Below are 14,337 nucleotides of genomic sequence, written 5' to 3'. Positions count from 1 at the left end.
AAGATTCGATATAAAAATGCATTTTCAACTATACCGCTCGTTACATATGAGTCAATCGCATGTACCACACGAGGCCTAGGCCGTTCTGCTTATTATCTCAACTGATTGTGGAGAAATATCATTTTAATAACAACAATAATAACGAACGTACTTCTGAAGTAAAACAGAGACAAACAAAAGAATAATTACATTTCAAAGTCGGTGCAACTTGGCGTGAATAATCGGTGCAACCTCGACTGTGCGATTTTATTGCGCGATTGTCGCGTCGTTTGGCGACTAATTGCTATCATTTTGTTTAATTTTGTAAAACTATTTATTTGTGTGTTTAGTTGAGTTTTATTAAGAACGTGATTGTTAGTAGGTAAGTTTATGTTTTCGGGACCAGTGGTCAATACAACCAATACCAATATAATCATGATAGCCAATTGCAAGCAAATGAATTGTTTTAGTTGTATTCGTCCAACGTTAAACGGCAATCTGTTAAACAACAGCCCATTCATCATTTTTTAGACCAGGTCTGCACATTTGTATGTATCTTATGGTCGATACTTTCGAAGCTAAATACATCCCACATGGCGCTTACTAATCAGATCCCCTCAATTTGGGAGAGACCTTCATCCATCACTGGATGTATTTAGGCTGTAACGATGATGACTTTAGAAGAACAAATAGCTTTGTAATTTTTTAGAACAAATGTCGTTAAAACTAACACATTTCTCCTCAGATGTGGACACCCACGAGCCCGACGAGAAGTCTCTGATCACGTACATCTCGTCCCTGTACGAGACGTTCCCGGAGCCGCCCGCGGTTCACCCGCTGTTCGACGCGGAGTCGCAGCGGCGCGCCGCCGCCTACACCGAGCAGGCCGCACAGCATCGCGCCTGGTTGCACGAGAAGTGCGCACTTATGCAGGTGAGGAGTCTCTGATCACGTACGTCTCGTCCCTGTACGAGACGTTCCCAGAGCCACCGGTGGGAAAGGCACTAGCTAAAAAATTGCGACTGTCATTTGAACATCTTTGGCAGTTGTTATAACAAAGTCTGACAACGGTTACTCAGGGATATTGGGTATCAGATAGGCGGTCGCTCCATGTAAAATACTGGTCCTCAGATGCGTCTGGTTAAACTACAATCCGATCTCAACATAGTTAGAGAAAAGGCTTGGTAAATGATGATGAAAACTGCTGCATAACCTGTTACCGTCTTACCACAAAAACTTTTAAACGTTAGTTTATGCCTTGTCTAAAAAAATGTCAAATTATGACGTTGACATATGGTTCATTTTGCAGCCAAAATTTTATTAGACAAGTGTAAAACAGGGCTTAAAGTTTTTGTAGTAAGGCCATTAAAGTTTCACTACTGTTTAACAACATACGAAAGCATGTATTTTTTCCAAATATTATAACCCTTGCTTTCTCTTCCAGGACCGTGCTTTCCCGTCAACTTTGATCGAAATGAAGAAGCTGCTCAGCGAGAGCACGCGGTTCCGCCAAGAAGAGGTGCCGCTCAGGCAGCGCGAGAAACAAAAGCTCTTCCATCACTACAGGGAATTAGAGGTGAGGGACATTACTTCTGGATTAATATAGCAGGTTCTTTGGTAAAAGGTGACATATACCACCCTGAATCATGTGGTCTCTTTTGGGTCAAAGGGGTTATGAATAAAATGAAAAGCCCAGTTTTTCTTAAATGGAATTTGCATTCTCTAGACGCCCTTCATCCTTTTCCTTTTTAACCCCTATGACTGATTAAGAACTGCACCTTTTATTATTCATATTCTTTCTTAAACGTTGTTTTATGTAGTCAGAAATATCAGTTTCGCTGTATTTATTTATTCGGATTTGGATTTTCAACAGGGGATACACAGATCACTTACATTAAACACAAAATACATAGAAACTGATTACTGTGTTCCCCCAATTAGGAAACCACTTACTCTACTTAATAACTAGTTACAAATATTATAAGTAGATTTCTTTCGCAACATCATAAGCATTTTTTGTACTTAATTGATCTTCTATCTGTCTCCAGAAATACTTCGAATCAGTAGGCGAGTGCGACATCGAGCCGACGCTGCGACCCGACGCGTTAGAGCAGGCGTGGTCACGTCTCCTCATGGCGCAGCAAGAGAGGGAGCGAGACCTCACTGACGAGATCCGACGCCTCGAGCGGCTGCAGCGACTTGCTGAGAAATTGCACAGGTAATGTGATGATCCTAGCCGATTGTCGGCGAAGGTGGTTCTCATATAAGGAGATCAGCTATCTACGTTAGACATATGATCAGCTTGGGGGAAGCCTTTGTCCCCCCTTCAGTCAGTGTATATAAGGAAATATATAAGGGAGTACCCCTCATAAGCGTGCCGTATGTACTCTTTCATACTTCTCTTATATACTACCTTATTTCCTCCGTTTATTTACTCTCTTATGTAACTCCCCTGTGTTTCAGTCTTATGTAATTGATGATGAATGATCTTCTAACTACCAATTTAAAGTTTAGTCTGCCTGTGGCCATAGACGGTGTAAAAGATCCGAAACGTCGGGATTAAATCATATTAATATAACCGCGATAAAATCCGTAAAAGTGGTTTTATTTAAATAACAATTTCCAGGTTAAATTTAAGTGTGTAGCCAAGTCTTCTTTTTATTCTTATTAAAATCTCTCCCTCAAAGAAAAACTCTAAACACTAATTTCTAAATCTAATCACAAAATCTTCTCAACAGGGACATAAAACAAACCGAAGGCGGTCTTGACAGCGTAGAACGCCACATCGAGAGCGAGATCCGACGCGTAGAGCGCGGCGTTCACCCCGCGGACGCGAAGCTCGCTGCCGAACAAATCGAACAAGAACTCAGAGCTATGGAGCATACTATACAGGAAATGTTCCAGGACTCCCATGCCTTGAGGGACGGGAGATATCCTCAAGCTGCTGATTTGCATCGACGGTGAGTTGGATGGAAATATTTGCGTGGTATTAAAATTGTAAAGATTTGTTTGTTTGTTAAATGGAATGTCTGAACCGGTTGAGGTAAATTTTTTGTACGGAGATAATTAACCCTGGAGACAGATAAAGTGTTTGGAATTGTGAAAGAGCGGGAATCGACTAGTCAATAAAATCAATCGAAGTGAGGAAGATCTTCAAAAGTTCCTATGGTATTTTTAGACATTGCTAAAAAATATCGTAAATAGGTAAACTTTTAATAATGAACTGGTGGAAAAATCTAGTCATCCACTTAAATTCTACCATTCGTCACAAAAAAAAAACATAGTTTATTCATGCTTATGTAATCTAAAATGTATTTTGATCCTTCCAGCGTCCAACAAGTCCACGATCGTTGGCTGAACGCCCGCCAATCCTTCACCGGGCGTCTGGTCCCGCGCCTCTCATCCGTGCGCATGCCGGTCCAACAGACCACGGTCCGCCGTGAGACCCGCACCGTGTTGGAGACCAGAGTCCATGACGCTGACCCGAAGTTCCAGCAGCTCAGTGAGGCTACGAGATGGTGTAAGGAGAGATTGGTAAGTAATGGAAACCTACTAAAATTGGATATAATAAAAAGTAGAATATGAGGTTAAATAATAAATCTTCTATATTTTAGCTATGGTCAACCTTTTACCTATAGGACAACAATTAAATGTTTGATTTGCGCAAAACATTTGTACTTTGCGCAAAAATTTGTACTTTGCTCAAAGGTTTGTACTTTGCGCAACAATTTGCAATAATGTTCATTCAAAATGACAAAGGATTAGATTTTCTTCCGATCTCTAGAAACCATATAAGGTATAAGTTCTAAGCAAAATGTCAGTTCCAGTGTTAGAGGCTTTTATGTAGAAACTACACCTAATAATACTCTTTTCTTTCACAGAAAAAACTCCACGAATCGGACTACGGTTCTGATTTGCCGTCAGTTCAGCACGAGCTGGACAAACATCAGAGAGAGCACAAACAGATCGACCAGTTCCATTCTAAGGTACGTTCAGATTACAACCTTATTGCTTTCGACATAAGATTCAAAATTATATGTCAAAGTGGTAGTAACATGGAGAACAAAATGACTAATGGAGATGTTATAACGCAAAATCTTCTAAGAAAGTAGCGCTCCAAAATGCGTTTCGGGGGACGAGGAACGTTACTAGCTCCGCCCTCATAAATCTTCTTGAAAAAAAATCCATTCATTTAAGACCAATCTTTGACGGATTATTTTTTGACAGGGACCCCGAACACCTCGATAATAGTACTGAGCATTATGATCACGCCTAACGTACATCACATTGACCTACAAGAAGGCGCCTGACCTAACTGCCTTATGGCATCTCCGCTCATGTTTTCTTCCGTGGGTAGTAGCCACTGACGTGTGCTAGTAATAGAAGCTCTATTTCTATTGGCGTAAGGTTGAAGTTCCTTTATTCTTTCAGGTGGAACAATGCGTGCACAACCGCTCGAACTTCAGCGGAGAAGAGCTGAACTTGTACAATCAACATCTCAGTCAGCTGCAGAAGTTGTATGCTGAACTGCTGTCTACCAGTACTAAACGGTAACTTTGTGAATTTGAACTTTATTTTGATAGACATAAGGTTGCATTCATTTTGGACACTTTACACAATTTTCTTTTGCGATACAGAAGCGATAAATCAAGTGACTTTGTGCCAGTACCTTATTTAAAAACCCTTTTTCAATTTCATAATATTATACAAAAAAAAAAATTGACACAGCTACTCGTTATTGTAGTCTAGTCAATAATTGTAAATTTGCTACCCCCTATAAGGGGTGAAATGATTACTTTGTTTCAGTTTGATAAACTTATAAAGTATTTTTATTACGTGTGTTGTATATGCAGTTTACATATTTTAACTGAAAACATTTCATTTTGTTTTCGTTTACCTTTATTATACAACCTTCATCTTCTCTCCAAAATAATTTAATTTGCGACAAAACTTAGTATTAATGAAGTAACTTCCCCCCACAGCATGTCAGACCTAGACGCTCTCCAAGACTTCTTACAATCAGCGACAGCTGAACTCAACTGGTTGAACGAGAAGGAGCAAGTGGAACTCTCACGCGATTGGGCAGACCCACACATTAATCTGCCTGCTGTACAACATTATTATGAGGTAAGGAGTATATAGTTTATGTATTGTTATTTATACATATATAAATGTTGTGAGTACTTGTATAGTTTTATTATGATGACAACTGAGGCTGTATGATGCTTAAAAGTTATAGCGCGTCCTAAAGTATCGATATATTGTAATCCCATCCCTATATCGAGATATGAAATTGAGTTGTTCTACAACTGCAAATAATTTTTACATTGAATAATGATTCAGACTGTAAACTGTAAATTCCTGTTAAATATACTCGTCAATCACAATTTAATTACCAAATCATCACATAATTTTAATCGACTAAAATGATTTTATCGATACCTAAATCAACTCTATCGACTGTAAAAAAGTCCTCCGAAAAATCCTGTACATATTTTTTCCTTAAAGATCATCATACACTTTTAAATTACCTTTTCACCTCCACCCTTGAGCCGCCATTGTCACGTACCATAAACCGTTGTTTTTACAATTATTTACACAATTTGTTTGTTTACAAGCATTCGTTTGGGGACGATAGAGAGGTTGGTTTTACACGTTTAAGTTAAAAAATATTAATTTCGTTTTTGTTGCGATTTTTAGTTTTCAATGTGCTTTTTGTTAAGATAAGTGCATGTTTGCTGTTTAGATTCTAAGTAGGTTGTATTCTTGCAAACCCATCACCTTGGTTACCTTGCTTTCTCCATTAAGAGAATGCCTTCTCGTATGGAGAAGGCTCAATTATTATACTGAGTCATTGAGTTTCAAACATCGATAACTAGAACCTTTTATTTGTTAAACTAAAGTGTTTTTTATTGTACTGATTGAGTAGGTCACACGAGTCAAACAGTCATTTTCATTCATTTTTTTTCCAAAAAATATAAAAACATTCACAAAGTATCACCGAGCTTTAATCCTTCAGAGTCAATCTTTATTAATGAAAAATAGTCTTTATATCCTAACTAATAAAACTCATTTTCCCCCAGCAACTGATGTCATCGCTAGAGAAGCGAGAACTACAGTTCAGCAACGTCATCGACCGTGGAGAAGCGCTCATCGCTCAACACCACCCCGCTACCAAAACTATCGAGTCTCATCTGCAGGTTTGTTGGAAATTGTACCTTAAATGTATAGCCGTATGGTTCAAATTTGTTTTCTTTTTGAATGTGTTATAGGACAATTTTGACATCGATCAAGTTTTCTCTTCAGGACAAAATGAACGGCTCAATATACATATATGGCTTCATATACATACAGTAATTGTCAGCATTCTCATAATTATCATGAATACAAACTGTATATATAATGTGTAGTACAACATGTAGTAATTTTTAGACATGAAATGAGTTTTGATCTAAAAGCTTTAAAGAGTAATTCGATAACTTTAACTTAAACTATTTTCGAAATCCCATTTGCCGGGTAACTATAGAAAATACTTCATAATTCTTTTCTAATATTTATTTTCTTCTCCTAGGTGATGCAGTCGCAATGGGCGTGGGTGCTACAACTGACTTTATGTCTTGAGACGCATCTCAAGCATACCACACAGTACCACAACTTCTTCGAAGAGGTCAAGGAGGCCGAGAAATGGATACAGAAGTAAGTAATTTAAACTTTAAAGTTTTTGAAATAAGGTTCAAAACATAAAATTATACGTGTACACATTTTGCCCAACTTTTACACCCAGTATAACTAGCTTTAAGCCTTCTAAACATTGACTGGGATTAGTATAGAATAAAACGACCATTGCGCAAAGTTAGCGCATAAGATTGCGCAGAGTTTGCGCAGAAGATTTCGCAAAGAAACCGCTTTAATCATACCACCTAATTTCATCAGATTGCTCATCATAGTAAACATTAATTACATTACTAATAAACATTTCTTTACAGACGCGAAGAAGCCCTAAACACAACATTCTCGCAGTCCGAATTCACCCTGGACCAAGGTGAACGACTTCTCAAAGGCATGCAGGAACTTCGCGAGGAGCTGAACTCTCACGGAGGCCTCGTGTCGCGCCTCGTAGAGGACGCGCAGGAGATCCGCCCTGTGAAGCAGAGGAGGGCCCCTATTACGAGGCCTATTAGGGCCGAAACTGTTTGCGCTTATAAGCATGCTAATGTGAGTATGGTAGTTTGGAGTTTTAGTTGTACGTGTATAACTTTAGGGTTATTTTTAATTGATAGTGGGTTTGCCATTTGATTTAATGTGATGGTTTAGTTATTATTACATTTAGTCGAAGTTGATGCTATTCTTTATGCATTATAACATTTTTCTTGGGTATATTCTTTCTTTAACGTGGCTTAAATAGATCAGAATTTTACTTGTCGTATTCGAATATTGCCAGAATTTAAATTATAGTTAATGTTGCCACCTAAAAAAATATAACATTTTATTTTTCATTATTTATGACGTAATTTTTTTATTTATTATTCTATTTACTTCATAGATGAGTATCGAGAAAGGCTCAGCAGTGACAGTAGTGGACAACAGTGGCCGCAGTAGATGGCGCGTGCGGCTAGGCGGAGCCGGCACCGACGTGCAGCTGCCGGGCGCCGTGCTGGCACTGCCGCCACCCTGCCACGACGCCGTCGACGCCGCCGCCAGGCTGCGCAGCGCTTACGATAGGGTAAGTCTTACACAATCATCCTTCGAGCCTTTTCCCCAACTATCTTGGGGTTGGCTTCCAGTCTAACCGAATGTAGCTGAGTGCCAGTGCGTTACAAGGAGCGACTGCCCTATCTGACCCCTTTAACCCAGTTACCCGGGCAACCCAATACCCCTTGGTTAGACTGGTGTCAGACCTACTGGCTTCTGACTACCCGTAATGACTGCCAAGGATGTTCAATGACAGAAGTAAGTGTTACACAACTGGGGCAGTAAATAAATAGAGCAATTTTTCTGGTACAGGTAAAGCAATTTTGTGGTACAGATAAAGCAATTTTATGGTACAGGTAAAGTAATTTTGTGGTACAGGTACTATTTAAAAAATACACAAATGTGGTACAGGCTACAAAAATAACCATATATGTAAGTATGTACATACACAGAAAATGAGTTTTTTCGATGTTACTTTAATTTAAATGCCACTAATATGCAGACTACATAGTGAGGGTGATACACAAAAATTGTAATTCACAAAAATTATTTATTATCAAATCAATTTTTTTATAATCTCTAGTATAATTTTGCTCTCCATATTATCAGGAAACTGCATAATATTAACGCAACAATATATTTAAAGACAGTGACACAACCACTACATAAATAAACAAAAACAAAACACCAATGTGACACTCACTTTATCTGTGAACCAACCAATCAGTACTATTACGGTTAATGAATGATCAACAACTGATTATACATATGTATATAAATATACATTCCTTATTCGTAAACTCAAGCATAGCTGTGTTTTAAGACATTAAAATTAGTCAATTTAAATTTTAATAATTAAAAGTGTGGTATAACTAGTTAGAAATATAAATCTTAATAAAACTGTGATGCCTTTTATAAATGTGTTACAGTATTTGGTTTACGGTGTGTGTGTAATAGTTTTGTATGTGTTTGTGAAGGTAATTCAACTATGGCAGAGGAAACAGCTGAGGATGCGTCAGAACATGATCTTTGCTACCATCAAGGTGGTGAAAGGATGGGATTTCCCACAAGTAAGTGGATTTAAAGTACATAGTAGTGTTGAAATAGTGGAAAATTTTACCTGAACCTGATTATATTATTGATGCTTGATTGATCTTTTTCGAAAAACAAAAGTCATTGTTCAAATATGATGGTGCTAGTAATTCCATAAGTAGGTTTTTGTCCATTTTGAAAACATTGGCTATTACAAAATGACTAAACGGTTTTATAAATTGTAATGATTTTCTCCATGAATGTGGGTCCTGGGAAAAGAATAGGTACTTTTTATCGAAAAGCTAGCGAAATCGCAGGAAACTCATACATGGAAAAGCTTATGTTCCTGATAATAAATATGTAACCATGTAGGACATTATTTTATGATTTATAACATTAACGATCTTCAATAATTGATAAATAATCATAGGTAGATAACATTAGGAATTTAAAAAAAGTGATCAAGAAAACTAAGTTACTCTTAACTTCATATGAAGATCTGCAATATTAAATAAATCCCTTCACTCCCCAGTTCGTAGCCATGGGCGCGGAACAACGCCAAGCCATCAGACGCGCGCTGAACGAGGATGCAGAGAAACTCCTCGCGGAAGGTGACCCTGCTGACCCTCAGCTGAGGAGACTGCGCCGAGAGATCGATGACGTCAACCGACTGTTCGACGAGTTCGAGCGAAGGGCTAGGGCTGAAGGTATGTACAAATAATATAGGTTTTTTTTTTTATATATGGTAAATAATTAAGGGTATGCTCTTTTTGCTACATGCCCTAAATATAAATACCCTAAATGGTATGGTATTTCCCTTATTACCTAAATTATTTATTTAGTTAGATAAATATGTAGGCAGTAACTTACGCGGTCTTCCAATTAGCTAATATGACAATAAATTGACATTAATACGACTTTGTCGTAATGGATTCGGAAATTACGATTTGTGTCATCCATCTGGATTTATTTTGGATATAGGTGCTCTTGTCTAGGCTAATGGAATACCAGTTTACTTGGTGTATACAGGAATCTTGGTGTTTGTAGTCCAGTGGTATTTAGAATCATTCTAACATGATATGCTAAGAAAATTTCTAGTTTTCGCATATTATCGACTTCCGAATTCTGGAAATAATTCCTCCGAAATTTTCTATATCTGTTCGTTGATATGGTAAGGGTCACAAAAATCTATAACTGTTTCATCATCATCATCATCATCAGCCTATCGCAGTCCACTGCCGGACATAGGCCTCTCCAAGTGCACGCCACTGAGATCGATTTTGTTTACAACTGTTTTGGATATCCCAAAAATATCAGCTCCTTTATTTCTCTCTTTAGGTTTCTCAATAAATTGTCACTCTCATACACATCAGAAACGAAATAGGTCGTGCAAACATATTATTATTACTACAATCTTCTGTCACAGGCCTTGAGAACAATTCAATTGATATTTATCGTTTTATGCATTCGGAAAATACTATAATATTGCACAGCGTAAACGTTAACGGTAACGCAATTAATCAGTTAGGAAAAAAACTTATTTTTATTGGTCTAATTGAATAATGGTAGTTCGGAACACTAGCCGTGGGAATTGAGATTTATATCGTAACGATATTTTAGTTTGTTATCAGTCTATGAGGTTAGGGTGACCTTAAAATAGACGGCTTATGTCATATTTGACGTGGGGGTTGGGTAGCTCTATCATTATCTTAAGCATACCTTACTTAACCCTCAACAACCCACAAGTGTCTCGCGGACACATTTTTGCGTTTATGTTTTCATAAAAACGAAAGTATTTATTTTTACGAATCGGCCGTTTATCTAATTTATCTCCAATGTGTAACGAATCTAAATGTGTAATGAAAATATTTGTAAAATGAATAGTTTATTATTTTTGGTTAATAAACGAAAATAGTACTTCATCAACCCACAAGTGTCCAACAGACACAGTAATATTTTGTTTTATTCGAGTGTGAAGGTAGATTGTGTTTTATTTACATTTACTTATAATAATCTTATGGTGTCGAGTGCCATGCAAGATGTGGCAGGGTAAAATCGGGAGGCTACTCAATCATCTGAACCTGCTGCGAAAAGAAAGAAGCGTGTTATATTTGCCCTTCGAAATTATCAAGGGGCTTCTAAACATTGTTGTGATAAATGCAATCACAATGTCTGCTCTGAAAATTTAGAAAAAAAAATATTGAAATATCTGTAAATGAATAAGTGTAACAAAACATTACTGAAATACATTATACTGTCTTTTTAATTCAAAATAACTTTCGTTTGCTTTGTCATACCTTACCTACACAGGCCCGCCGCTAGCTGTTTGTTCGCCCGCGTGCAAAACTGATTATGCCGCCCTACGACTACATACGTTTTGTCAAAAAATATATAAGGGGGGGGGGGCGAATCCAGGTGGTCCGGACCCCCCCCGCCCATTCATATCCATCTTACTTGTCCAACAGAAAAAAATATGTACATGCACCGCTCTGATTGCAGAAAACCCACCTACTTTTGGATAAATAACTATTGCAATACATAACATACATTACACATAACTTTTTATTTACTTGAAATGTTCAGAGTAACCTAAGCCCTAAGCAGTCCTAGGTTAGCCCATAAGCAAACTAAGCAATTGCTTAGGGCATCAATGCAGTGCAATCATTACCCAAGTGGCCCCTATGTATTGAAAGATTGTGATTAACTTAAACTAACGCACTTAAATATCTATAACAATGTTTAAAGTCAGTAAAATACGTTATTTGGTGGGTTTCCCGTTGAAAAATTATAAGACACTTTCCATATGTAAGCAAGCGCGAGCGGAGCGAGCGCGAAATTTTTATTTTTAAAGGACACAAAACAAATAAAAATCACTGTAAATTAACAAAGCAAAGTCAAAAAGTAAGATATGCACAGAAGTGAAGTGCAAAAGCCGCGAGCGAAGCGAGCGCGATTTTTTCCAGAGTTTTCATGAAGTGAACATATCATAAAAAGCCAAGCCATAACGGACGTGCGCGAAAAATGTTTATTCGGAATTGAATGCCTCAACAATTTTATTAAACAAAGATAAAATGCGATATCTGACATGGAGCCGCGAGCGCAGCGAGCGCGAATTTTTTTGGGGATGCAAAGGGTGAAACAGTCAAAATTGATAGGAGACGACCAAAGCTAGGGCGGCTTTTTCCGAAATTTTATTGGTTTAGTTTTGCCGCCCCCTAAATAGCATTTGCCCCACGTTACGCCACTGGTTGATCTTAAATCGTTTTTAAGAATCTTTAATTTTGAAAATGTCCTTTCAACAGATGTACCTAACTGAAACCGGCAGTGTAAGTAATATTCTTAGCGCTATTGCTGTGTTCGGAAATATTGAAATCAAATCATTAGTAAAAAGATATTGTATTTTTTAAATATTACGTGATAACTCGCTAGATTTGCCGCCCCCTAGGACGTGCCGCCCGCGTGCTGTGCACGCGCTGCACGCCCGCTTACGGCGGGCCTGTACCTACATTTATAAAGTGTCTGTTGGACACTACAGGTCAGTTACGTCACAAAAGCATTCTGGATAGTTAAGGGTTAAAGTATGGTTTCCAATAGATTAAGCAGTTTAATATGTATTATTTTAATTCAAATGAATGAAAGTAGACTTATCTGGAGCAGAAAGAGATTAATTCTTACTAACGATTACCCGTGGTTTTACCCGCTTACCGTGGGAACATCTGCCTGTAAACGTTTAAAATTTAGTCCATTAGTTTCGAATCGTTTAGGGGACCTACAAAAATATTTCCTCTTTATTTCAATAATATAAAAAAGGGGAAACATTTCCAGAAAACACCAATTATAAAAAAAAAATGTTTTTTCTGAACATAGTCAGTAGTCAAACCTAGTATGTATCCAGGTTGTTTACAATAGTCGCGTGGCTACTAAACGGTGGCTCGATGGCCCGAGTGCCGCAGATAACGTAATTTATACCGTACTTGCACCTTGACTATTAGTGAACGAACAGTCTTGATACTTTGGTCATATTTTTTTTGTTTCTTTATCTTTTTAGGTGTAAATTTTTTATAAAAGCAAATTTTTTTAGCTTTGGCTGAAGCTAAAAAATTGATTGCTTAAGATTGAGCTGAAAAATTGAAAATGAAGCTGAAGTCTGTAGTACAAAAATAATATTTCATTTTTGTCTTAAATTAATAATTAAGTTTAAGAAAAGTATAAGTATGGGCAGTGGATCGTTATGTTTAGAAAAGATAAAACTACATATACACACATAGTTGTCATTAATGCACTAAGTTCTTTAACATATTGCTTATCACAATTACGCGAGCATCTATAAATAGTACTTTACTTAATGAATAAGAGGACATTTACTATATCTATAATAAGTGATAGTAAGTAACTCTCGCTAACATTGCGATAACTAGAGTAATTTATTTGCACCTTGACATTATACTGTGGTGGTGATTTTGATACTTTTTATTACAACTATTCAAAATATTTTGAAATTCACTGTTTCCCGCCTCCCTTGGAAACTACTTCCCGTATCATATAAAATATAGGCTGCAGCATCCGGGGATAGTTTAGCTTTCCAACAATAAAATAATTTTTCAAATTGTGTCAGTACTTTCGAAGTCGGAGCTTTTAGGGGCACAAACAAAAAAAATGTTTCCTCTGTATTAGAATAGATCAAAAATAGAAAATCAGTCATTATAATATATTTAAGGGGCTTTTAGAATAAATATTCTGTACATATTGTGTAGTCCCAAAATAAAACATCATAAAACTTCTTCCAAAGTATCAAAACTGTCGTTCGCACTACACTTCAATAAACTTCGACGTCTCACGACAAAGGACGAATCGTGCCGGTCCTACGGGCTCTAGTCAGTCGCAATTAGTGAATCGTACGCCTCTGTGGTGATCATCATTGTTTGTACTAAGTACCGAGTGAATATGTAGTGTTGTGATTTCGTTTTAAATATCGATATTTTGGAATCGGATTTTGAATAAATTTTTTTATTAGCTTACTGGGGTACTTTGATAATCGCCCCAGTTATTTTATGATATTAAAGTATATAGTCCCAAAACAAAGATTTTACAAATATATTCAAAGTATCAAAACTGTCGTTCGCACTACACTTCAATAAACTTCGACGTCTCACGACAAAGGACGAATCGTGCCGGTCCTACGGGCTCTAGTCAGTCGCAATTAGTGAATCGTACGCCTCTGTAGTCATCATTGTTTCTACTAAGTAACGAGTGAACATGTAGTGTGGTGATTTTGTTTTAAATATCGATACTTTGTGATGACATTTTAAGGGTTGTTTTTTATTAGATTTGTTAATATAATATGAGTTTACTATTTGTTTTAGTGTGATGTTTTTGGTATATTTTTATTTTGAATGGGTATTTGCATTTATGTTGCACCTAAGTGGTGATGATACATAGTAATTTATCGATATTTATTTGTTGTTGTCTCATGAGTAGTGAAGTCGTTAATTTATAAATTAAAATATATTGCCCCTGTAGCTCAAAATAGTCTCATCAGTGTGGACTTGTTATTTATTTCACCTGAAAATTTTTCTCTTAATTTAAATAGATACTTCATTGTCAAAAAATGCAAAAACAGTACCCGCATGTCCA

At 37.1% G+C, this 14,337-nt stretch overlaps 1 protein-coding gene across 34 annotated transcripts in view; it reads left to right on the top strand.

Annotated features, from left to right (window-relative positions):
* The window catches only part of LOC124641568 (microtubule-actin cross-linking factor 1), a 319,179-nt gene that overhangs the window by 196,840 nt on the left and 108,002 nt on the right, over window positions 1–14,337 (top strand). For all 34 annotated transcript variants that reach the window (XM_047179691.1, XM_047179706.1, XM_047179684.1 and 31 more), the window contains 14 exons: window positions 725–912; window positions 1,424–1,555; window positions 2,028–2,197; window positions 2,718–2,939; window positions 3,309–3,513; window positions 3,861–3,965; window positions 4,411–4,529; window positions 4,962–5,106; window positions 6,063–6,179; window positions 6,551–6,675; window positions 6,966–7,194; window positions 7,523–7,702; window positions 8,649–8,741; window positions 9,236–9,410. In XM_047179691.1, coding sequence (XP_047035647.1) covers window positions 725–912; window positions 1,424–1,555; window positions 2,028–2,197; window positions 2,718–2,939; window positions 3,309–3,513; window positions 3,861–3,965; window positions 4,411–4,529; window positions 4,962–5,106; window positions 6,063–6,179; window positions 6,551–6,675; window positions 6,966–7,194; window positions 7,523–7,702; window positions 8,649–8,741; window positions 9,236–9,410 — 2,205 coding nt within the window. The remainder of the gene's footprint in view (window positions 1–724; window positions 913–1,423; window positions 1,556–2,027; window positions 2,198–2,717; window positions 2,940–3,308; window positions 3,514–3,860; window positions 3,966–4,410; window positions 4,530–4,961; window positions 5,107–6,062; window positions 6,180–6,550; window positions 6,676–6,965; window positions 7,195–7,522; window positions 7,703–8,648; window positions 8,742–9,235; window positions 9,411–14,337) is intronic.

Source organism: Helicoverpa zea, chromosome 22 (genome assembly GCF_022581195.2).
Source record: "Helicoverpa zea isolate HzStark_Cry1AcR chromosome 22, ilHelZeax1.1, whole genome shotgun sequence".
In the NCBI taxonomy this organism is placed as follows: Eukaryota; Metazoa; Arthropoda; class Insecta; order Lepidoptera; family Noctuidae; genus Helicoverpa; species Helicoverpa zea.
The sequence above is the reverse complement of the archived record's forward strand: the minus strand, read 5'-3'. Positions and strand labels throughout refer to the sequence as shown.